Below are 24,109 nucleotides of genomic sequence, written 5' to 3'. Positions count from 1 at the left end.
TTATATTGACAACTACGTCCACTATTCCGGGACCGGAATCACCGGTATGTGGTTCCGGAGGACCAAATCAAAATTTCAGAGAACCATACCAAGCGACACATCAAATTACATTGCCGCAACGAGATATGACCAACGAAAGTGTAATCGGATCGTTTTGGACACATGTGACCACTCTGGCACAGGTTCCGGTACGCCACTATCCGGTTCCGGAGGACCAAAGCAAAATTTCTGAGAACCATACCATGCCACACATCAAATTACACTGCCGCGACGAGATATGGCCAACGAAAGTGTAATCGGACCGTTTTGGACCCATGTGACCACCGTGGCACAGGTTCAGCTACGCCACTATCCGGTTCCGGAGGACCAAAGCAAAATTTCCTAGAACCATACCATGCGACACATCAAATTACACTGCCGCGACGAGATATGGCGACGATTACATTTTTGTTGGCCATATCTCGTCGCGGCAGTGTAATTTGATGTATCGCATGGTATGGTTCTCTGGAATTTTGATTTGGTCCTCCGGAACCGGATAGTGGCGTCCCGGAACCTGTGCCAGAGTGGTCACATGTGTCCAAAACGGTCCGATTACACTTTTGTTGGCCATATCTCGTAGTGGCAGTGTAATTTGATGTGTCGCATGGTATGGTTCTCTGGAATTTTGATTTAGTCCTCCGGAACCGGATAGTGGCATACCGGAACCTGTGCCAGAGTAGTCACATGTGTTCAAAACGGTCCGATTATACTTTCGTTGGCCGTATCTCGTCGCGGCAGTGTAATTTGATGTGTCGCATGCAAGGAATGTAAAATAACAACATTGCCAATGACAACGACATAATCCTCTCTTGTAAATGTTGGGACAAACTCAACTCGCAATAAGCGTTTGTCTCAAACTGCAACAGAATAGGACAATTATCGCTTGCCACGCATTTTGAGAAGTAGTCGGTTTCCGATGATGTTTTTGGTTAACCTAGTATCAGTTATCATAGATTAGACATAAACTTTACCATCTGTTGACATGATTTGCGTTTTACTTCTAAAATAAACAAGTTATCGCAGTTTGAAAAGTTCACAACAATTACCTCTCCATGTTTGTTGCAAATAAAATGGAACGCAACAATGTCTTTATCCTCTGCAGATGGGGACAAAGAGTTATCGCTATTCTCTTTTGTCGCTTGTTTTTTGCATTTTTCAGCGACAATTACATTCCTTGGTCGCATGGTATGGTTCTCTGGAATTTTGATTTGGTCCTCCGGAACCGGATAGTGGCATACCGGAACCTGTGCCAGAGTGGTCACATGTGTCCAAAACGGTCCGATTACACTTTCGTTGGCCGTATCTTGTCGCGGCAGTGTAATTTGATGTGTCGCATGGTATGGTTCTCTGAAATTTTGATTTGGTGCTCCGGAACCGGATAGTGGCGTACCGGAACCTGAGCCAGAGTGGTCATATGTGACCAAAACGGTCTGATTAGACTTTGGTTGGCCATATCTCGTCGCGGCAGTGTAATTTGATGTGTCGCATGGTATGGTTTTCTGAAATTTTGATTTGGTCCTCCGGAACCGGATAGTGGCGTACCGGAACCTGTGCCAGAGTGGTCACATGTGACCAAAACGGTCTGATTACACTTTTGTTGGCCATATCTCGTCGCGGCAGTGTAATTTGATGTGTCGCATGGTATGGTTCTCTGGAATTTTGATTTAGTCCTCCGGAACCGGATAGTGGCGTAGCGGAACCTGTGCCAGAGTGGTCACATGTGTCCAAAACGGTCCGATTACACTTTTGTTGGCCATATCTCGTAGTGGCAGTGTAATTTGATGTGTCGCATGGTATGGTTCTCTGGAATTTTGATTTAGTCCTCCGGAACCGGATAGTGGCGTACCGGAACCTGTGCCAGAGTGGTCACATGTGACCAAAACGGTCCGATTACATTTTTGTTGGCCATATCTCGTCGCGGCAGTGTAATTTGATGTATCGCATGGTATGGTTCTCTGGAATTTTGATTTGGTCCTCCGGAACCACATACCGGTGATTCCGGTCCCGGAATAGTGGACGTAGTTGTCAATTGATTCACAGATATCGATTCCCGGCAATCATATATTCATATAATTGACGATTTGAGCTATTTTTATTAGAATACTATTGACTACAATTAAAATATGACCTTTGATATATGGAAATATGCGAGGTGTCCCCTACATTTCCGGTTATTCCTCCGAACGGAATTCTACAAATCGGAATTTCGTAACGGCATTTGAAAGTGCTGCTATTCCCCTTTGTAAAACTATATAAATTCCGAAAATCGGCCCACGGCATCATAAGTTATGACCAAAAGTATGGTCGAAGTGTCGTCCCAGTCTTTTAAGGGTTTAGCGTCTGAAGAACTTCGAACATACAAGTTCCAAACAAGTTCACTGTGAACCTTTTAAGCGACTTCTATGTTTCCAAAAGTTACGATGCGTATACGTATAAAGTATACGAAATGCACGGTCATAATAAAAAAATGACCAATTTTATATTGTTATTTTTCTCAATAATACGCATTGGAAATCACTCACAGAACATAACCAAATTCAGGATCTTGCCAGAAGATTTTACTGAACGCCAAGAGTGTGTTGTTGCACTTTTGAAAAATCCTCTTAGGGTCTGTCTCATTTGGAGAATTAAACTTAAAAGTGACAGTTCAAAAATTAAAAAAACACCCCGTAATAAGAATGGCTGGTGCCACCCAGCAATTCCAATAGGACATCGATGAAAAATGATTCGATATCTGTCAAAAGTAATCTTGCTCTGCGAGCAGGGTTATTTGATAATTATTGAAATGTCACTTTTAAATTTAATTTCAGTTTAATTATCCAATTGAGACAGACCCTTAGCTTAACAACATTTTTCCAAGGTAATGATGATCATCAAAAGAATCGATTTACTTTAAATGACTCCAATCACTATCGGCAATTACCGCAGCTCCACCAATGACGACGCGACCATCATCAACGCGGCAGCCGTTGTCGCTTGGACCGCAACCGGCCGAAATTTTCACTCCAGTGAGGCTGCCGTCCCGACTGTCGCTCCACCATCGTTGACTGCCGCCTATCGCTGTGGGATGCCTTTGTCGCTGGGATCGCTACCCAACGCCATGATCCACTCTCTGTTCGACAATCGCCTCCAATGCTGGCTCAAGGCTCCGGCTGTGCTCTCTGAGAATGATCGAACGAAAATGACGCGCGCGTATGAGGCACGAGTCTTTATCAGGGTGTCGACTCAAATTTAAAAATGAAATTCCCTGACTTTCCAGTCCAGTTTTAGAAAAATTCCAGGTGCGAAAATATGATGGTTTCAATTTACATTTTATGATTTTAATTCTAAACTTTTATCAAAGATATAAAGCAGTTTCAACTTTAAGTATTTTTATAGTAAGTACTTATCGATGATAACTGATTCATGAAACCATGATAGAATTCGTCTGATTACATACGGTTGAAATTACTGGATGGGAGACTTTGACAAGATTCCAGTGAGTAGCAGTGAGCAGAATCCATGATGTAAGCTGGTCTGAAAACTAATAAGTATTTCTTAAAGCCTGAATAATAGAAGCATATGAAGATCAGTGTTGATAGAATCTTGCTCAAATCTGAATAATCGAGGCCTGATGCGCGAGCTAACTCGTTGCGACTCTGACGGAGAGAGAACATCGAGGATGATTTTTTTGGTATAACCGAATTGAAAATCAATTGAAATAAATCTAATCATTGAAACCCAATCGAAGCGTATTCGATGTTAACATATGGATTAATTTCATTGTTTTAAAATTTAAAAGAAAGAAATTAAGAAGGCATTATTTCGATGCATTCAACAAAGAAGAACACATTTTTTTTTCTTCTTTATTAAAGATGCTTTCAGCTCTTGGCTGGTTCACCTCTGCGAAGAAGAACACATGTTGAAGTTCTTGAAGACCGTGCGAGTCCCTGAGTTACTGGAAGCTTAACCACTTCTGGTCATTCTTAATCACCTCTAGAAGGAGAAAAGTAAGAATTTGTAGTTAATGGTAAATTAGTAATTTTAAAGTAAAATCATGTAAGTTAATCAAAATTCATCATTAGTCACATCCTTTCATTATTGATTCCATGTAATGTTATGTATACGGACTTTCTTGAATTCTTTTTCCCTAAATCATATTTACCTTCGGATTTTTTTCCAGACTCACTGGAATCGTGATAAACCATCAGGATTACTGACAGACTCTTACAAATCATTGGAAACATTTCAAAAGTTCTCAGGATCTTTCTGGAGATCGATACGTCCTTCCGGGCATCTTCAAGGACTGTTTGAGTTCTTTAGACTTTCGACAACTAAGATTTTTTAATTACACAGTTTTGTTTATTGGCTTCTAAAAACAGTCACGGACTGCTAGCGATCCACCAACATCCAGATATTTTAAAATTCAATCCTTATAAGCTCTTATAAATTCATCTATTTCCTCCAGGAAGATAAACATAGATACATTTTTGAAGAAATCCTGAAGATTCAGAAAAACGCATACGCCATTAACAATTGCACCGTGATGTCATTTGACATTTTCTGCTTTTTCTTTTCCTATGGATCAGCATTCTAACCTGAATTTGGCCTGGTTTTCAACTTAGTATTTTATTGGTATTTGCTCAGTTAATAATTAAAAGCTTTTCTATGCCCGCTATACACTATGCCCAAGAGGTCGAAATGTTTCCCACTTAGGCTGACCATTCGTACCGTATTTAACGGGACAGTCCCGTATTTTAGACCTTATTGCGCTGTCCCGTCGTAATCTAAGAAATCCTCAATTTGTCCCGTTTTTTTTTTTATTGATTCTTCCAAAGAGCTCAAAATATTATTCAACCAAATTAAATATTTTAGGCTTTAATCTAAATCAAATAAAAGTGTTTTTTGTGTGTCTTTCTAAGAGAGAATCTCTCAACAAAGAAACCGTACGAAACCCATAAAAAAGTGTGAGATGTTATGTTATTAGTGTTACTTTTAAAAGAAAGCTATTTTTGCACATTTTGTATTTTCCATTGATCGACTTTTCCTAAAATTTCTAACAGTTAATGACAAAAGCTCCGGGAGATTTTTTCATACAGTTTCATTTCAATGGTTTTCATTGTGCTTATTCTGGAGACATTAAAATTTGGCCAATTTCATCAGTGGATTGAACGGAATTAATAACTTGGTAGGCAAGTATTTCCTGAAAATCAGGTCACGTCTCAACGTCAACAAAGCGCAGGGACAGACATTCTGTTTTTCAGATTAAGTCCATTTTCGATTATTCTTTTTGAATCTTCCGCAGTAGGTAATTAATTTTTTTTTTCAAATCTGCTTTACCACATATTTTATAATCATTTGATTCAATGTGTTTCTGAATAATTCTGAATATTTCGAAATCATCTACTGTAAAAAAGCCATGAAAAAATAATTTATAAAACAGTTTCAAATCGAGAAAAAATATGGTCGGATTACAGCCTGGGTTTAAGGTCCTCACCTCACGTACCTTAAGGCTAGTTTACACATCAGGGGCTTGTCTGTACATTTCGCTCCCATGTGTGTGGACGGGATTTATGGGATTCCGTTATAAAAAATTAGCAATTCGACCCAATTTTAATACAATCCGCCGAAGATCTCAGAGAGTAACAGCTGTAAACCAGACTATAAATTGGTCAGGATTTTTTTTACTTTTCGCGACGAAATTGCATGAGTCTTTTACATTTTGTTAATGTTCTTTCCTTGTTGAGATTTTTGTTATTCTTATCCGCAGATTTTTTCCCATTTATATTCATGAAAAAAAGGTTTAGCATGGGAAATCAATAATCCCACCCTATTGTTCTTTTCCCATTTTTCTTTTCTTTTGTCATTTTTTCTTATTTTATTATTATTTATTATTATTTATTTTATTATTTATATTATTTATCTTATTATTTCTTAACTATTTTTTAGACTTTCAATGCCCTAAACCGGCCTTAGCATTGTTATTTTCAATTGTTCAGAATTGGAAAAGTTCTTGATATTGGTCAATAATAAAATCCTTAATGCATGTCAAAGAGTAGATTAAAATTAAATTTCTACATTCAATTTTTTTTATATTGGAAGATTCGTAATTTTCTGCTCCTTCGTGTTTTTGTCCGCATCCCTTTGAAAAGTTATACTTGTTGTGCAGTATCTTCCACAACAAAATTAAACATTGGCGCAGAATATTGAATGGAAGGTCCTTAAAAAATAATACATCCCAAAAGAACCTTTTAATTTTCTTAATGATGATTGAGGGTATATGACAAATTCGCTGCAGTTTCCAGTACAGTCGCGATTCGCTGGTTGGGCCACGACCTCGGCCCAACTAACGAATTCGGTTTTTTAGTTGGGTCAGCTGACAGTCATTTGAACACGTGTATTTCGACTTGAACATCACATCCAGTGACGCCAGTGACCTTGAATTTTGACGTTCGGTTGCTTTTTAGTTGGGCCATGGCCCAACCAGCGGAGGCCCAACTAAAAAGTGACCCAAGTATTAAGATCCCAACCAGCGAATCCCGACTGTACAGATAGAAATAATTTTTTTGAATACACATTTTCAATATTGGATTTTGGTACTTTTTTTTCCTGACCTCAATCTAAATTCCCTGACTTTCCCTGACTTTCCAGGGTTTTCCAGGTAGTCGACACCCTGCTTTATGCATAGAGAAATGGAGCGATGGGCGAAAAGGACCGTAACTTATAACAAACTGATACCCGTGTTGGGGATGCAGGATTATTGATCGGGTTTGAATTTTTACTGGGTTTGGAGAGAATTGAAATTTACATTAGTTATACATTGATAATCAAAAGTTTCAATAACATTGGCAAATTGGTGGAGAGTCTCCGATGCGTGCGTTTGATATATAAATCTCAAAAATCCATCAAAAGATAAAGATTAACGTTTAAAATCTTACATGACTACGTGACGGTCCCCAATTTTGAAATTTTCATCTTACACCCTGTATCAGAGCCTTCCCCTTAAACGTAGTTCACGTCAAATTGCGATCACATTACCAATTTATCATTCATATGAATATATTTACTCCAGCTACTCCCTCCGACGCACGCTTGTGACTTGTGATTGCACTTCCGACATCAAACTTCTGCCATCGCCATGCGATTATATTTTGTGCTTTTGAGATGCAATTTTTAAGATTGAGATCCTTTAGATGCCATCTTTATGATTAAATTTTCAGATGTGTTTCGCACTTTGTACATAAGGGTCTGTTCAAATATTACGTAACGCGAAAAACGTTGTTTTTAAGAACCCCCCCACCCCTCGTAACAATCTGTAACAAAATTTAGAACTACCCCCACCCCTATGCGTAACGCGTACAAATACTTATTTTTTTTTAATCTTGTTTTTGGTAGAATTTGAACCACGATACAATAAATTATTATTTTTTGTGTATTTTACGCTATTTTGACGACAATAACTATTTTTTGAAAAATTTAAACATTTTTTTCTCAATTGTTACGCGTAACAATTTCTCGAAGAACCCCCACCCCCTATATTTTGCGTAATAAATCGTAACAAAAATAAAACAACCCCCCACCCCCTATTGCGTTACGTAATATTTGAACAGACCCTAATAACAAATAACAGCAACCAAACGATTGCTCGAAGGAAAAATTGTACTTTGTAGTGGCAGAATCATAGTAGGCAAATATTGAGATGTCAGATAGTGAGAACCCACGGCATACAAAAAACAAGGCAGGCTCATCACGTATGTAAACATTCAGTTTGAATGTAAACATGTGACGTCACTGCTATCTTCGCACAAGCTGGACCGAGACGATGCTCTACGGTCGCAGCATGCTCACTTTTGTACTCCAACATGTGGCGATAAAATGTGCGTCACATTCGAAGTGTCATTTTTCTAACTAGCCTACCTTGTTTTCTGTATACCGTGGTGAGAACCAACACTTAATTATTTTAACACAGAACACTCAAAGACACCGAATAAAGCAGACGTTATACATAAATGCTCCCTTGTTACTTCAATTTCAGAAGTGGGATGAACCTGAAACTCTGAACCAGTAAAGTCGTAAAGATTTTTTTTTTATCTGGCGCTACAGAAGTTTTTTTCAAGATCAGAAATGTTTCAATCAGTCGTCATCCAAATGTTTCTGCACCCTGAGGATGTTATTATTTATTTATTCAGACTAAGGCCGAAGTGGCCTGTGCGGTATATAAGAGTCTTCTCCATTCGGCTCGGTCCATGGCTACACGTCGCCAACCACGCAGTCTACGGAGGGTCCGCAAGTCATCTTCCACCTGATCGATCCACCTTGCCCGCTGCGCACCTCGCCTTCTTGTGCCTGTCGGATCGTTGTCGAGAACCATTTTCACCGGGTTACTGTCCGACATTCTGGCTACGTGCCCGGCCCACCGCAGTCGTCCGATTTTCGCGGTGTGAACGATGGATGGTTCTCCCAACAGCTGATGCAATTCGTGGTTCATTCGCCTCCTCCACGTACCGTCCGCCATTTGCACCCCACCATAGATGGTACGCAGCACTTCCCTTTCGAAAACTCCAGTGCGCGATGGTCCTCCACGAGCATCGTCCAGGTCTCGTGTCCGTAGAGGACTACCGGTCTAATTAGCGTTTTGTAGATTATCAGTTTGGTACGGCGGCGAACTCTATTCGATCGGAGCGTCTTGCGGAGTCCAAAGTACGTACGATTTCCAGCCACTATGCGTCTCCGAATTTCTCTGCTGGTGTCATTTTCGGCAGTCACCAGTGAGCCCAAGTACACAAATTCTTCTACCACCTCGATTTCGTCACCACCGATGCAAACTCGCGGTGGGTGGCTCACATTGTCTTCTCTTGAACCTCTTCCTATCATGTACTTCGTCTTCGACGTGTTGATGACTAGTCCGATCCGCTTAGCTTCCCTCTTCAGTCTGATGTAGGCTTCCTCCATCTTCTCAAAGTTACGTGCCATAATATCTATGTCGTCGGCGAAACCAAATAGCTGGACGGACTTATTGAAAATTGTACCACTCGTGTTAATCCCTGCTCTTCGTATTACACCCTCCAAAGCGATGTTGAATAGCAAACACGAAAGACCATCACCTTGCCGTAACCCTCTGCGGGTTTCGAAGGCTCGAGAATGCCCCTGAAACTCGAATCTACGCACATCACCCGATCCATCGTCGCTTTGATCAACCGTGTCAGTTTATCCGGAAAACCGTGTTCGTGCATTAGCTGCCATAGCTGGTCCCGATCGATTGTATCATATGCGGCTTTGAAGTCAATGAATAGATGATGTAGGTGCACGTTGTATTCGCGGCATTTCTGCAGTACTTGGCGAATGGCAAACAGCTGGTCCGTGGTGGAGCGTTCGCCCATAAAACCCGCCTGGTACTGCCCCACGAACTCCCTTGCAGTTGGTGCTAGTCGACGGCATAAAATTTGGGAGAGTACCTTGTAGGCGGCGTTCAGCAATGTGATTGCGCGGTAGTTGCTACAATCCAGCTTATCGCCCTTTTGTAGATGGGACACACGACACCTTCCATCCACTCCTGCGGCAAAAACTTCCTCCTCCAAAATCTTGGTAATGACCCAGTGCAGCGCTCTAGCCAGTGCCTCACCACCGTGTTTAAATAGCTCTCCTGGTAGTTGGTCAACCCCAGGGGCTTTGTTGTTCTTGAGCCCGCCAATCTCCTCCTGGATTTCCTGAGATCCGGAGCCGGTAGAATTATGTCCTGCGCGCGTTCTCCCAGGTCCATCACCATACCGCCATCTTCGTCTGCCACATCGCCATTCAGGTGTTCTTCGTAGTGCTGCCGCCACCTTTGGATCACCTCACGCTCGTTCGTAAGAAGGTTCCCGTTTATGTCCTTACACATATCGGGCTGTGGCACGTGGCCCTTACGTGAACGGTTTAACTTCTCATAGAACTTTCGTGTGTTATTAGCGCGGTACAGTTGCTCCGTTTCTTCACGGTCTCGATCTTCCTGCTGGCGCTTTTTCTTCCGGAAAATCGAGTTTTGTCTGTTCCGCGCCTGTTTATATCGTGCCTCGTTCGCCCTCGTGCGGTGTTGCAGCAATCTCGCCCATGCTGCATTCTTCTCTTCCACTAACTGCTCACATTCGCCGTCATACCAGTCGTTTCTCTGATCCGGGGGCACCGTGCCAAGTGCAGCGGTTGCGGTGCTACCAATGGCGGATCGAATATCTCTCCAGCCATCTTCAAGAGATGCTGCGCCTAGCTGCTCTTCCGTTGGAAGTGCCACTTCCAGCTGCTGCGCGTATTCTTGGGCTAGTCTACCGTCTTGTAGCCGCTCAATGTTAAGCCGCGGCGTCCGACTTCGACGCGTGTTGTACACCGTCGAGAGTTTTGAGCGCAGGCATACTGCAACGAGGTAGTGGTCGGATTCAATATTCGCACTGCGGTAAGTGCGGACGTTCGTGATGTCGGAGAAGAATTTACCGTCGATTAGAACGAGGTCGATTTGGTTTTCCGTTTCCGTTTCCACGGGGAAAGAAGGTGCTTCGGACTACCATTCCGCGGGAGGCTGCGAAGTTTATGCATCGTTGGCCGTTGTCATTCGATACGGTGTGCAGACTATCCGGTCCGATGACCGGTCTATACATTTCCTCCCTTCCTACCTGTGCGTTCATGTCACCGATGACGATTTTAATGTCCCGCAGTGGGCATCCATCGTATGTCTGCTCCAGCTGTGCGTAGAACGCTTCTTTCTCGTCGTCGGGTCTCCCTTCGTGTGGGCAGTGCACGTTGATGATGCTATAGTTGAAGAAACGGCCTTTAATCCTCAGCTTGCACATCCTTGCGTTGATTGGCTGCCACCCAATCACGCGTTGGCGCATCTTACCCAGCACTATGAAGCCGATTCCCAGCTCGTTGGTGGTGCCACAGCTTTGGTAGAAGGTAGCCGCTCGATGCCCGCTTTTCCACACTTTCTGTCCTGTCCAGCAGATCTCCTGCAGCGCCACGACGTCGAAGTTGCGGGGATGTAATTCATCGTAGATCATCCTGTCGCAACCTGCGAAACCTAGCGACTTGCAATTCCATGTTCCAAGCTTCCAATCGTGATCCTGTATTCGTCGCTCTGGTCTTTGGCGATTATATCGAGTCGCATTATCTCTTATATTGTTCGTAATGATTGGTTTTCTAGGCGGCTTATTGGGCCTGCGCAAACCTCCTGTCTCGTCGGAGGGCCGTCGTGTCAGGGCTGTTTAGCGTCCCACCTAACACCAGGACTTGGGCTTGTGCGCTTTGAGCGGCACACCGTCGCTTTGGCGGAGCCTACTTGCGGATACATGCAGCTTTTTATAGAGGTTTAACAGGGCCCACTGTCAAGCCCCACCACATCCTAGGCAAGCCCCACAACTCGCAGATGGCCTGGGGAGGGATCGTCAAGCCCTTGGACATAGTCCCTGCTGCCCTTACCCTGAGGATGTACGAAATTTAATTCCCGAGTTCAATCCAAAAATGACAGCAACAGAAAAATGGTTACGGAAGATTGAAAGTTTAGGAAGTATGTACGGTTGGGATGAACGTGCTGCACTGCATTATGCAGTAATGCGATTAGGACCGGTTCCAAGAATATGGTTTGAAAGTATTGAAGAAAATATTACTGCATGGGCTGATTTCAAGCAACGTATTATACGAGCGGCTAACATCGACTCTGACCACTATCTGGTGATGGTTAAACTGCGCCCAAAACTATCCGTCATCAACAATGTTCGGTACCGACGACCGCCGCGGTACGACCTAGAGCGACTGAAGCAACCTGATGTCGCCACTGCATACGCACAGCATCTCGAGGCAGCGTTGCCGGAAAGTACAGTTAAAGCAGCCATTAACGACGCAGCGGAGAACAACGTCGGGTATATGGGTCGAAGTCGACGGAACGATTGGTTCGACGAAGAGTCTAGACAGATTCTGGAGGAGAAGGACGCAGCGCGGGCGGTCGCGCTGCAGCAAGGTACCCGGCAGAACGTGGAACGTTATAGACGGAAGCGGAGACAGCAGACCCGCCTTTTTCAGGAGAAGAAACGCCGCCTGGAAGAAGCGGAGTGCGAGGAGATGGAACAGCTGTGCTCAAGAAACACGCAAGTTCTACCAGAAGCTCAACGCATCCCGCAAAGGCTTCGTGCCGCGAGCCGAAATATGCCGGGATAAGGATGGGAGCATCTTGACGGACGAACGTGTGGTGATCGAAAGGTGGAAGCAGCACTGCGAGGAACATCTGAATGGCGCTGAGAGTACAGGCAGTGAAAGTCAAGGCAGCGGAGGAGATGACTACGTCAGTTCAGCGGACGATGGAAGCCAACCAGCCCCCACCTTGGGGGAAGTTAAGGATGCCATTCAACAGTTAAAGACCAATAAAGCAGCTGGTAAGGATGGTATCGGAGCTGAGCTCATCAAGATGGGCCCGGAAAAGCTGGCCACTTGCCTGCACAAACTGATAGTCAGAATCTGGGAAACCGAACAGCTACCGGAGGAGTGGAAGGAAGGGTTATATGCCCCATCTACAAGAAAGGCGTCAAACTGGAGTGTGAGAACTTTCGAGCGATCACCATCCTTAATGCCGCCTACAAAGTGATATCCCAGATCATCTTCCGTCGTCTGTCACCATTAGTGAACGAGTTCGTGGGAAGTTATCAAGCCGGCTTCGTTGACGGCCGCTCGACAACGGATCAGATCTTTACTGTACGGCAAATCCTTCATAAACGCCGTGAATACCAGGTCCCAACGCACCATCTGTTCGTTGATTTCAAGGCGGCATACGACAGTATAGACCTCGTAGAGATATGGAAAATTATGGACGAGAACAGCTTTCCTGGGAAGCTTACCAGACTGATCAAAGCAACGGTGGATGGTGTGCAAAACTGTGTGAAGATTTCGGTCGAACACTCCAGTTCGTTCGAATCACGCCGGGGACTAAGACAAGGTGATGGACTTTCGTGCCTATTGTTCAACATTGCGCTAGAAGGTGTCATGCGGAGAGCCGGGTGTAACAGCCGGGGTACGATTTTCAACAGATCCAGTCAATTTATTTGCTTCGCGGATGACATGGATATTGTCGGCCGAACATTTGCAAAGGTGGCAGAACTGTACACCCGCCTGAAACGTGAAGCAACAAAAGTTGGACTGGTGGTGAATGCATCAAAGACAAAGTACATGCTTGTGGGCGGAACCGAGCGCGACAGGGCCCGCCTGGGAAGCAGTGTTACGATAGACGGGGATACCTTCGAGGTGGTCGAGGAATTTGTCTACCTCGGATCCTTGCTAACGGCTGACAACAACGTTAGTCGTGAAATACGAAGGCGCATCATCTGTGGAAGTCGGGCCTACTACGGGCTCCAGAAGAAACTGCGGTCAAAAAGATTCACCACCGCACCAAATGTGTCATGTACAAGACGCTTATAAGACCGGTTGTCCTCTACGGACATGAAACATGGACAATGCTCGAGGAGGACTTGCAAGCACTCGGAGTATTCGAGAGACGGGTGCTTAGGACCATCTTTGGCGGTGTGCAAGAAGACGGTGTGTGGCGGCGAAGAATGAACCATGAGCTCGCCCAACTCTACGGCGAACCCAGTATCCAGAAGGTAGCTAAAGCCGGAAGGGTACGATGGGCAGGACATGTTGCAAGAATGCCGGACAGCAACCCTGCAAAGATGGTGTTCGCTTCCGATCCGGCAGGTACGAGACGGCGTGGAGCGCAGCGAGCGAGATGGGCAGACCAGGTGCGGAACGACTTGGCGAGCGTGGGGCGTATCCGAGGATGGAGAATTGCGGCCTCGAACCGTGCATTGTGGCGTCAAATTGTTGATTCAGTGTTATCTGTTTAGATGTTAACTAAATAAATGAAATGAATAGATCGATAGCTAATACTTCTTCACAACTTTATTCGGAATTAATCAACGTTATTCAGCTAATGTAGATATTGAAAATGTTTTAAATGCAAACACAGAAATGCAAATAGATTTGACGAAAATTCGCGAAAAAGCTATAGCGGTTAACAAAGCCGTTCAAATTGACAATAAAAAGCAATATGACTCTAAATGTAATACCACATCAGTTTATCAAGAAGGTGATCTTGTATATATACCACATCATTCGAATTCCGGTGGGTCGTCTGAACTGAAACCGCATTTCAAAGGACCTTATGTGGTTAAGAAGGTTCTCGCGAATAATCGTTATGTTATCAGTGACATAGATGGATACCAACTATCTCGTCTGCCATTCACGGGTATATTTGATCCAACCAAAATGAAATTATGGAGAACGGAAGTCGATCAGACATAGTGCATATCGGGGGCGAGGGCTCATTCACAAATTACATAACGCAAAAAACACTGATTTAAACCACCACCCGCCCCTCCGTGACTTGTTTGTAACATTTCCTTTATACCCACCCACCCCCATCTGTAACGCATAACGTCTCACTAAAATTTTACAAAAATGATAAATTTGTATTTTTAGTGAACTCTACCTTAATTTCCTTCATAGTACATAATACAGTAATATCCCGATTTTATCACCCCCCTGGTGAATTTTGGGGTGATAAAATAGGGCATGTGACAAAATCGGGAAAAAAATATTTTCAATTTTTTAATTTATTTTACAAATATGAATTAGTGTATGCCTAGGAAAGGCAAAATGCGTGAACGGTACTCGTTATTTCTTGTTGAAAATGCTTACAAAATCCTTCGCAGGTACTGGAAAGTTATTCATAGAAAATTCCATGCGGTAAAATTTATTTCTTGAAAATCATTGTTGTTTGCGGTTTTATTTACGAAAATAAAAAGAACGACTAAAATTTTTGGGGTGACAAAATCGGGTCGAAAACGTGACAAAATCGGGACGTGATAAAATCGGGTCGAAAACGTGATAAAATCGGGGGTAGACAAAATCGGGGGTAGACAAAATCGGGGAGTGACAAAATCGGGTCGACACTGTAATACTGTCAAATTTGAATTTAGTTAGTAATTTCGTTTTTTATATTATTTTACTATCATAAATGTTACCCGTAACAGAACTAAGCAAACCCACCCACCCCTAGACAATCCGTAACATTTTTTAACGCAATATTGTGTACCCACCCACCCCTTTATGCGTTATGTAATTTGTGAATGAGCCCCGATGTGTTTGATCAGGATGGCCGAGCTGTAGTGGCAGAATCATAGTAGGCAAATATTGAGATGTCAGATAGTGAGAACCAACACTTAATTATTGTAACACAGAACACTCAAAGACACCGAATAAAGCAGACGTTATACATGAATGCTCCCTTGTTACTTCAACTTGTTGCTGACAATAACAACTGGATGATTTCCTATAAAAGTACAGACGTCATCGTTGCGTCCCATCGACGATTTTGATTTTTCAAACGAATTTACTCTCAGTCAAACCCCCTTTCTCTCATGTCAAATTGATTGCCCTTAAGGCTGCCTTATGGAACGTACACACGGTCAAGCAGTTTGACCAACATTGACTCCACCTCTCGTTTGTTCAAACATCCATCAAGTTTTACCAACAGCGGCACAAACAATCAATTTATTCGACCAACAATATCACACACGAACGACCGAAGCGCCAACTTGAGCACCAACCATCAAAAAATGCTCTAACATGTTCGGCGAACCTTGACTCCACCCCCGACAACTCAAACCAAAATCAAACCGTTTTATTTTTTTCCAACCAAGCCATCAACTGTCAAATAGTTGTTCGAACAACTTCACACACGTTCAAACAAAGCAGCAACCGAAGCGTTTTCTTGGGGGCGGAGTCATTGTTCGTCAAACTGCTTGACTGGTGTGTACGTTGCCTTACACCTCGGGAAAATTTTCCGTCGGAATTTGGTCCCCGTGTATTTTATGGGGGCCGGGATTTTTATTTTCCGTGCCCAAATTCCGAAAACATCGCGTATGCAAAAATACATGGGAAAAAAATCCGCGAACCAAATTCCAGAGGTGTAAGGCTACCTTTAAAAGGACCGTTTGATCTGATCGATGATCGATCATGCGGCATTCAAATCACTAGCTCAACAGAAGCCAACCATTAAAATTGTTGGCCATAGAATGGACCTCCTCACAAAGAACAAACAAAATACTAGAGTTCCCTCTCTACACCACGGCAGGCTACTGACTGATACTTCTGCCAGCAGCTGCAGCTCTCTCTATTTCAACAACAGGTATATACAATACACCCATAACTATATTCCTTAATCTACCCAAGAGCAACTTCAAATAACTGGCACCTGCTTCCTAATCATCTACGATCTACATCGTCGCACACTACCTGATATTCCAACAAAAATGACACTCGAGTGCTGCTGACGCCGATGACCCAAGATGATTTCCATCATGTTGAATTTTCAGCCGCAACCTTTCCATTGGAAGCGCTACCCACGCCATCGGTGGGAACGAATTTTCTCCAGTTAAGAACGACGACGACCACCACCGATGCTGATAGATAACCGTTGGAGCCGCTTCGCACGCTTCGCTTTCATGTAATCAATAAAGTAAAACATGTAGCAACGCTCCTTTGAAGAGTGTTAAGGCTCCCCCAGACCGAAGCGATTTCATCGCCGCGACGGCGACAACTAGTCGCCGCGATTCTATCGTTGGGTCGCTGCAGGCTATTTACGCTTCTATACCAACGGCGACAGAATCGCTGTCGCCAAGCGATAGAATCGCGTCGTGACTGTCGCGTCGCGTGTGTTTGGGGGAACCTTTATGGTTGCAAATCATATTTGCACTCATACCGATAGCAAAGAGGCGGGACTAATGGGCTTACTTTATTGACTACAAGCTAGGTGCTTCCCGTGCGCGGGCCATTTTGTTCGAGCTGTCGCGGAGAGCGATCTCAGCGTCGGCATTGGTGGTGGTCGTCGGTGAATTGCAACGTCAACACTTTACAGTAAGGGTCTGTCTCAATTGGATAATTAAACTGAAATTAAACTTAAAAGTGACATTTCAATAATTATCAAATAACCCTGCTCGCAGAGCAAGATTACTTTTGACAGATATCGAATCATTTTCCATCGATGTCCTATTAGAATTGCTGGGTAGCATCAGCCATTATTATAGCGGGGTGATTTTTTAATTTTCGAACTGTCACTTTTAAGTTTAATTCTCCAAATGAGACAGACCCTAAGAATCTTGCGTGAGAATTCCACTTTTCACCGACGACAGGCGAAGCGATAGTTTACCGCTGAAACGCCTTCCATCCATGCCAATTCATTGCAGCATCTTTATCCGAAGAGCGCTTATGATTCCGCTACCGACGAAATCTTTACGACTGAACTGTCTGCCGTTGCCAAGCGATTGTGAAGAGAATTAATTTTGGATAAACTTCCTTTAGAACTAATGGTGATTTTCCAAAGAACCGATTTATCTTTAATAATGTGTGTTAATAATCACTCATAGCGACAGAACCAAAGTCGAAATCTTGCGTGAAAACTTCACATTCTACCGACGACAGGCAAATCGGCATAGTAAAAAAAATCTGTAGCAAACATCAATACTGTCGGCACGGCAAATGCTGGGTAAAGCGTGCCATTGGTACTTCGCGTACCTGAAGGAATAAAATAGACCCCATCTTGCGGTCCTTAGCCTCTGTTCGCGATGGACGCGTTTCAAGACAGGATATGAATTCACATCCAGCAACGCATCCCGAAGGGGCGTGGTCATGACATGTAGTTCTTAGCTGCCAACACAGATTTTTTTGTTATATAAGAAATGTTCCTTTCGTTCTCATTTCATTCTGTTTTCATACTTTGTACCGATAACAACAAAATAAAGAGTAAAAGTGAAAAAGGTGTCTTTTCTTCTCACAAGAAGAAGTTCCGAGAGGCGGCAGAGTGGAGCGGTCAACAAGGCGACCAGCAGCTTCAGACGCGAGTCGACAAACGTGTTTCATCTTGTTGTCTCGAGCATCGGAACGGAGCGATCGTTGGTGCGGCAGAGCGAGAGGTGGCGTGTGTGGTTCGGCAACAACGACGGTGTGCGGGCTGTGGATCGCAGGAGCGGATGCAAAGAGTTAATAATAATTTTCTGAAACCGTGCGGTTTCGGCATCACTCCTGGCGCATCCATAGCAAGACGTGGCGTTTCAGCTGCGGTGTGCGTGTCGGCATATTGCCGTGGTCCTTCGAAGGAGCCGATTGGTGGCAGCGGTCGTGTGGAGCGCGACTGTCGGTGGAGTGGAGGCTGGTGGTCGTGTCAGTGGTGGTGGACACGGTCGTTGGTTCCCATCATCGAGTTCTGGTGGTTGTGTGTAGTGGTGAGCGTAGCCGGCGGATAAACATCGTTGGTGACTGTGGTGTGTGTGCACAGTTATCGGCAATACAACGTCGCATCGCAGGTGGCTTTGAGGTGGATAACAGCCAGCGGTACATCCCATTGAGTCGGCGGCTCGTCACAAAAGGTAAGAGTTCCCTGTTTCTATTGGGTGATTGTGCAACGGGGGCGGTAGGAGTGTGTGAGAGATTTGAGTATCCAACATTGGTCCGAAACGAACCGGATTATAACCAGTAAGATACAGCCATTCGCGAATATTTTTGAATTCTACGTAAGACTTTCTGTCAATCGAGTCGAATGCGCAGTGTTTGTAGTACAGTGGTGCCCAAATCAGTGAAAAAGACATTTTATAGTGCGTGAACAGTAATTCCCCTTGTGAGTGTGATTGCCCTTAGTGAGAAAAGTGAAGTGAAAAGTGTGATCATGGATAAAATAAAGCAACTGATCCACCAACGCGGTCAAGTGAGAGGGCGAGTAACAAAGATCGTTAAGAAGCTTGGCGAAGCGGCAGATAGACCAGAAGATACGAGTTTTTCCCAGTTAAAAGCGTTAGAGAAGAAACTGGAACTGAATTACTCTGAGTACACAGCGAAGCATGACTTGGTCATTGCTATGTGTAACGGTGAGAATTTGGAGGAACAGGATGAGAAGATGGAAGAGTTCGATGAGCTGCATACTGATGCATTGATGAAACTTAATCTTCTGATGGATTTCTTCCGTGGGAATCAAACAGCGAGTAACGTTGGGGCTCCTCAAGTGATCGTTACCCAGCAACCTCTGAAGACGCCGATTCCAACTTTCGATGGAAAGTACGAAGGTTGGCCAAAATTCAAGGCTCTATTCAACGATTTGGTCGGAAAGTGCGGTGATTCCGATGCAACTAAGCTACAGTACCTGGACAAGGCATTGATCGGCGATGCATCTGGTATACTGGACGCGAGAATTATCAACAACAATAACTACCAGCAAGCGTGGAAGCTGTTAGAAGAGCGTTTTGAAAATCCTAGAGTGATTATTGATACCCACATATCTGGATTGCTATCAATGAAAGCAATTCCCAAGCAAAGCTACAAGGAGCTGAGATCACTAATCGATACTTGCAGTCGTCATGTGGAAGGCCTGAGATTCATGAAACAGGAGGTTGACGGTACAGCGGGACTCATCGTGGTTAAGTTATTAGCCATGTGCCTCGATGGAGAAACACGGAAGCAGTGGGAACAAACCTTGGATCATGGCGAACTACCCGATCTGGATGACACCCTGAAGTTTCTCCGCAATTATTGCCAGGTACTTGAGAGATGCGAGGTAGACATGACCCCAGCAAAGGTAGCAGTCAGACCTTTTACAACCGGGAGAACTAGTGCATCACCGAGAACTTCTCATCCAGCGACTTCGAGTTCATCGGATAACATATGTGAAATATGTGAAGGTCAGCACAGCAACTACAAATGTCCAACATTCTTGAGCTTTGGTATCGATCAGCGTGTTGCCAAAGTGAAACAAGTGGGATTATGTTTCAACTGCCTTCGTAAGGGTCATCAAATCAGAACTTGTCCCTCGGATAGGGTATGTACGAAGTGTTCCAAAAGACACCATACAATGTTGCATTTCGAGCAGGTGTCCCAAGTTGAACCGGAGCCACAAGGTGACAGAGGAGAATCCGATTCAGCCGAAGCGAAGACAGTATCAACAGTGCTCCCAGAAGATCCCGTGTCTACAGCATGTTCTAGTGTTCAGCGGCGAGCGAAACAAGTGCTTTTGATGACGGCAATGGTGAATGTAGTGTCGAAGAGTGGAAGGTTCTTCAAGTTACGTGCTCTTCTGGATTCCGGATCTCAAGTCAATTTGATTTCTGAATCCGCCGTAAAGCTGCTATCTCTTCCGAAGTATCCAGCCAATATTCTACTGTGGTAGGAGTGGGTGGTACTCGATCTTAGATCCGACATCATGTTGTTTTAAAGCTATCCTCTGATTATTCTGGATTCGAGAGTAGTGTGGACTGTTTGGTGACAACGAGAGTGACAGGAAAAATTCCATCCGTCGCAGTCAATATTTCGGAATGGAAGTTTCCTCCAGGCATTGTGTTAGCCGATCCCAGTTTTAACGAATCGAAGGATGTGGATCTATTGATTGGTGCGGAACTGTTTTTCCTAATTCTGAAGCAAGCCCAGTTGAAGATCTCCGAAGATTTGCCTACTTTGTATGAAACCCAGTTCGGGTGGGTTATGACCGGCGCAGTAGAGGAATCCGATGGTGAAGTTGTCAACGTGCTATGTGCAACTGACGAGGACCCGTTGCTGAAGAGCATTCAGAGGTTTTTTGAGCAAGAGGAGCTTCCAGAGGAGAAGTTTCCTACGAGTGAGGAACAAGCAATTGAGGAGCATTTCCGAGCAACATATCACCGAAATGAGGAAGGCCGATTTGTAGTTCAACTTCCGTTTCGTGAATCTCTCAAACAACTAGGTGATTCTCGATCATTGGCAATGAGGAGATTCCTGTCGAGCGAGAGGCGCCTAGCCAAAGACCCTGAGATGAAAAGTATGTACCAATCCTTCCTTAAGGAATACGAAGACCTTGGCCACTGCCATGAGATTCGCGAGGAAGACGATCCACCCGGCCAACAGAGATACTACTTTCCGCATCATGCTGTAATTAAACCTTCGAGTACTAGCACAAAGTTACGTGTTGTGTTCGACGGCAAGGCGAAGTCTAATGGATTATCCCTCAACGAAGTTTTGATGATCGGCCCAAAAATTCAGAGTGACTTATTCTCCATCGTACTGCGTTTCAGAAGACATGTTTATGCATTCTCTGCAGACGTAGAAAAAATGTACAGACAAGTTAAGATCGACCCAAACCAAACACGGTTCCAGAGAGTTTTTTGGCGCGACAATCCAACAGATCCAATACGAGTGTTGGAGTTGTCAACGGTCACCTATGGGACAGCTCCTGCTTCTTTTCTTGCTGTGAGATCCATGATTCAACTGGCTAGAGATGAAAGCAATAACTTTCCAGAAGCTGCAGAAGCTATACTAGAAGACTGTTATATGGACGATATACTGAGTGGTGCATCGACGGTAGCGACAGCAAAAAGAAACAGGATCCCTGAACAGGATCGTGAAAAGTTAGTTCGGATTGAAGATTCTGGTACCAACGAAACTATCCGAGCGCTGGGTATTTTGTGGAACCCAAGAAGTGACGAATTTCTATTTTGGAAAAGCCCAGATGAAAGGCAACTCGACGGTGAGATCACTAAAAGGAACGTACTCTCACAAATTGCCAAATTGTTCGACCCTCTTGGCCTCATATCTCCCGTTATCGTAGTAGCCAAGATAATCATGCAACAGTTGTGGGCCGATGGTTTGGGCTGGGACGAGACCCTAGATGGCGAGTTACTGAAAAGATGGGTGGCGTTTCGTCAGACACTCGTGGAATTGAACGAGATAAAAATACCGAGATGTGTCATCGTTCCAGAAGCCCTTCATATTGAGATTCACGGTTTTTCTGATGCTTCATGTGCTGCCTATGGTTCTTGTATTTATTTGCGTTGCGTTCAAAAGGATGGAGCTGTGTCCGTACGTTTGTTGTGCAGTAAATCAAGGATAGCCCCCCTGCGTCGCCTCACAATGCCTAGATTGGAATTGTGTGCGGCCGTGACTTTGGCGAGGTTGGTTAGTACAGTGATATCGATTCTGAAGATCGAAATTCATGATGTCAAATTGTGGTCGGATAGCCAGATCGTGTTAGCGTGGTTAAAGAAGAGTCCAGATCAATTACATGTCTACGTGAAAAACAGAGTGGTGGAAATTAATAAACTTACAGAAGGCTACAAGTGGAAGTACGTAAGGTCTGAAGACAACCCAGCAGATTTGGTGTCCAGAGGTTGCAACCCCGAGACTTTGTGTCGAACTGATCTTTGGTGGAATGGTCCATTGTTTCTTCAAGCGACAAGTTATGAGGATCAAGAAGTACCGATGGTTCATGACGACGAACTTCCAGAAATTAGGATCGTGAAGGTTTGTAACCAAGTGACTAATGATGAAGATGAGCCTGTGTTCCAGAGGTGTGGCACATTTCCAAAGCTACAGCGAATATTAGCGCAGGTAGTGCGATTCACCCGATTAATACGAACGACAAAGGAAAAACGTGCAAGTTCCCATTACATTTCAGTGTATGATATGCGGAAGGCGATGGAATACATTGTGCGCATATTACAAAAAAACGAACTGAGTGAGGAAATCCGGTGTGTCCAGAGCAAGGTATTACCAAAGCGGCTTGCAAATCTGCAACCATTTATAGACGAAAAAGGGTTACTTCGGGTCGGCGGGCGGTTACAGAACTCCAAACTACCGTTTGATGCCAAGCATCAAATACTTCTTCCTAGCAATCACCGAGTAACGGAGATGCTCATCCGAAATTATCACGAGGAGAGGTTACATGAAGGTCCATCCGGACTGTTGGCAGCAATAAGGCAAAGGTATTGGTTAGTTAATGCTCGTTCTGCCATTCGTAAAGTAACTCGCAGCTGCGTGAAATGCTTTAAAAGCAACCCAAAAGGAGTACAACCCGTAATGGGAAATCTACCAGATGAGCGTGTAAATTCTGCATCAGCGTTTGAACTCACCGGTGTAGACTACGCTGGCCCAGTGACAGTGAAGGAAGGAAGGCATAAACCAAAGCACATAAAGGCCTACATCGCATTGTTTGTGTGTATGGTGACAAAATCGATTCATCTAGAACTCGTATCGGATTTAACCACTGAAGCATTTCTCGCCGCCTTGGATCGTTTTACTAACCGACGAGGAATGGTGCGCAAAATTATGTCAGACAACGCTACTAATTTTGTTGGTGCCTCCAAGGAGCTACACCAACTGTTCCTGATGTTTCGTGACAGATCTTCGACCGCAAGAATCCATGATTTTCTAATCAAGAAGGAGATAGAGTGGGAATTTATACCTCCTAGATCACCGAATTTCGGAGGTTTGTGGGAGGCAGGAGTCAAGGTTATCAAGTCCCATCTGCATCGAACTTTGGGAAACGCAATTTTGACATTTGAAGAGTTCGGAACAGTTTTGACTCACATTGAAGCCATCGTGAATTCTAGGCCGTTATATGCCCTGTCTGATGATCCGAACGAGCCGCTTCCAATCACCCCAGCTCACCTGATGCTTGGAAGACCGTTAGAGCCAATTCAGAAGCCATCGTACTCAGATATACCAGTGAACCGCTTGTCTCGTTATCAGTACTTGAATTTTTTACGTGAAGGATTTTGGGCAAGGTGGTCACGTGACTACTTGTCAACACTTCAATCAAGGGTAAAATGGACCAAAAGTGAACCAAATTTGAAAATGGGTACCATTGTGCTACTAGTGGAAGACAATCAACCAGTTCAAACATGGAAGATGGGCCGTATCGTTGCACTTTACCCGGGTAGGGATCATGTGATTAGAGTCGCCGATGTGAAGACTGCAGCGGGTGTTTTCCGTCGATCTATTCGGAAGTTGGCACCTCTCCCTATTGCGGACAACGTAGAATCAGCAATATCTGTTTTGGAATAAGATTCCAACTGGCGGGAATATGTTCGCGATGGACGCGTTTCAAGACAGGATATGAATTCACATCCAGCAACGCATCCCGAAGGGGCGTGGTCATGACATGTAGTTCTTAGCTGCCAACACAGATTTTTTTGTTATATAAGAAATGTTCCTTTCGTTCTCATTTCATTTTGCTTTCAAACTTTGAACTGATAACAACAAAATAAAGAAGTGAAAGTGGAAAAGA

General features: G+C 44.1%; 1 protein-coding gene across 1 annotated transcript; it reads left to right on the top strand.

The window, feature by feature from the left end:
* The first annotated feature begins 2,935 nt into the window (after positions 1-2,935).
* Positions 2,936-23,886, top strand: LOC134204943 (uncharacterized). The gene is made up of 6 exons (XM_062679754.1): positions 2,936-3,256; positions 17,871-18,311; positions 18,365-18,561; positions 18,724-19,894; positions 19,946-20,191; positions 20,290-23,886. Exons 1-6 carry the CDS (start codon positions 2,936-2,938, stop codon positions 23,884-23,886), a joined length of 5,973 nt encoding a protein of 1,990 aa, XP_062535738.1.
* Positions 23,887-24,109: the final 223 nt, after the last annotated feature.

The sequence above is a fragment of the Armigeres subalbatus genome, unplaced genomic scaffold, assembly GCF_024139115.2.
Source record: "Armigeres subalbatus isolate Guangzhou_Male unplaced genomic scaffold, GZ_Asu_2 Contig992, whole genome shotgun sequence".
Taxonomy (NCBI): domain Eukaryota; kingdom Metazoa; phylum Arthropoda; class Insecta; order Diptera; family Culicidae; genus Armigeres; species Armigeres subalbatus.
This window is presented reverse-complemented; position numbering and strand designations above follow the sequence as displayed.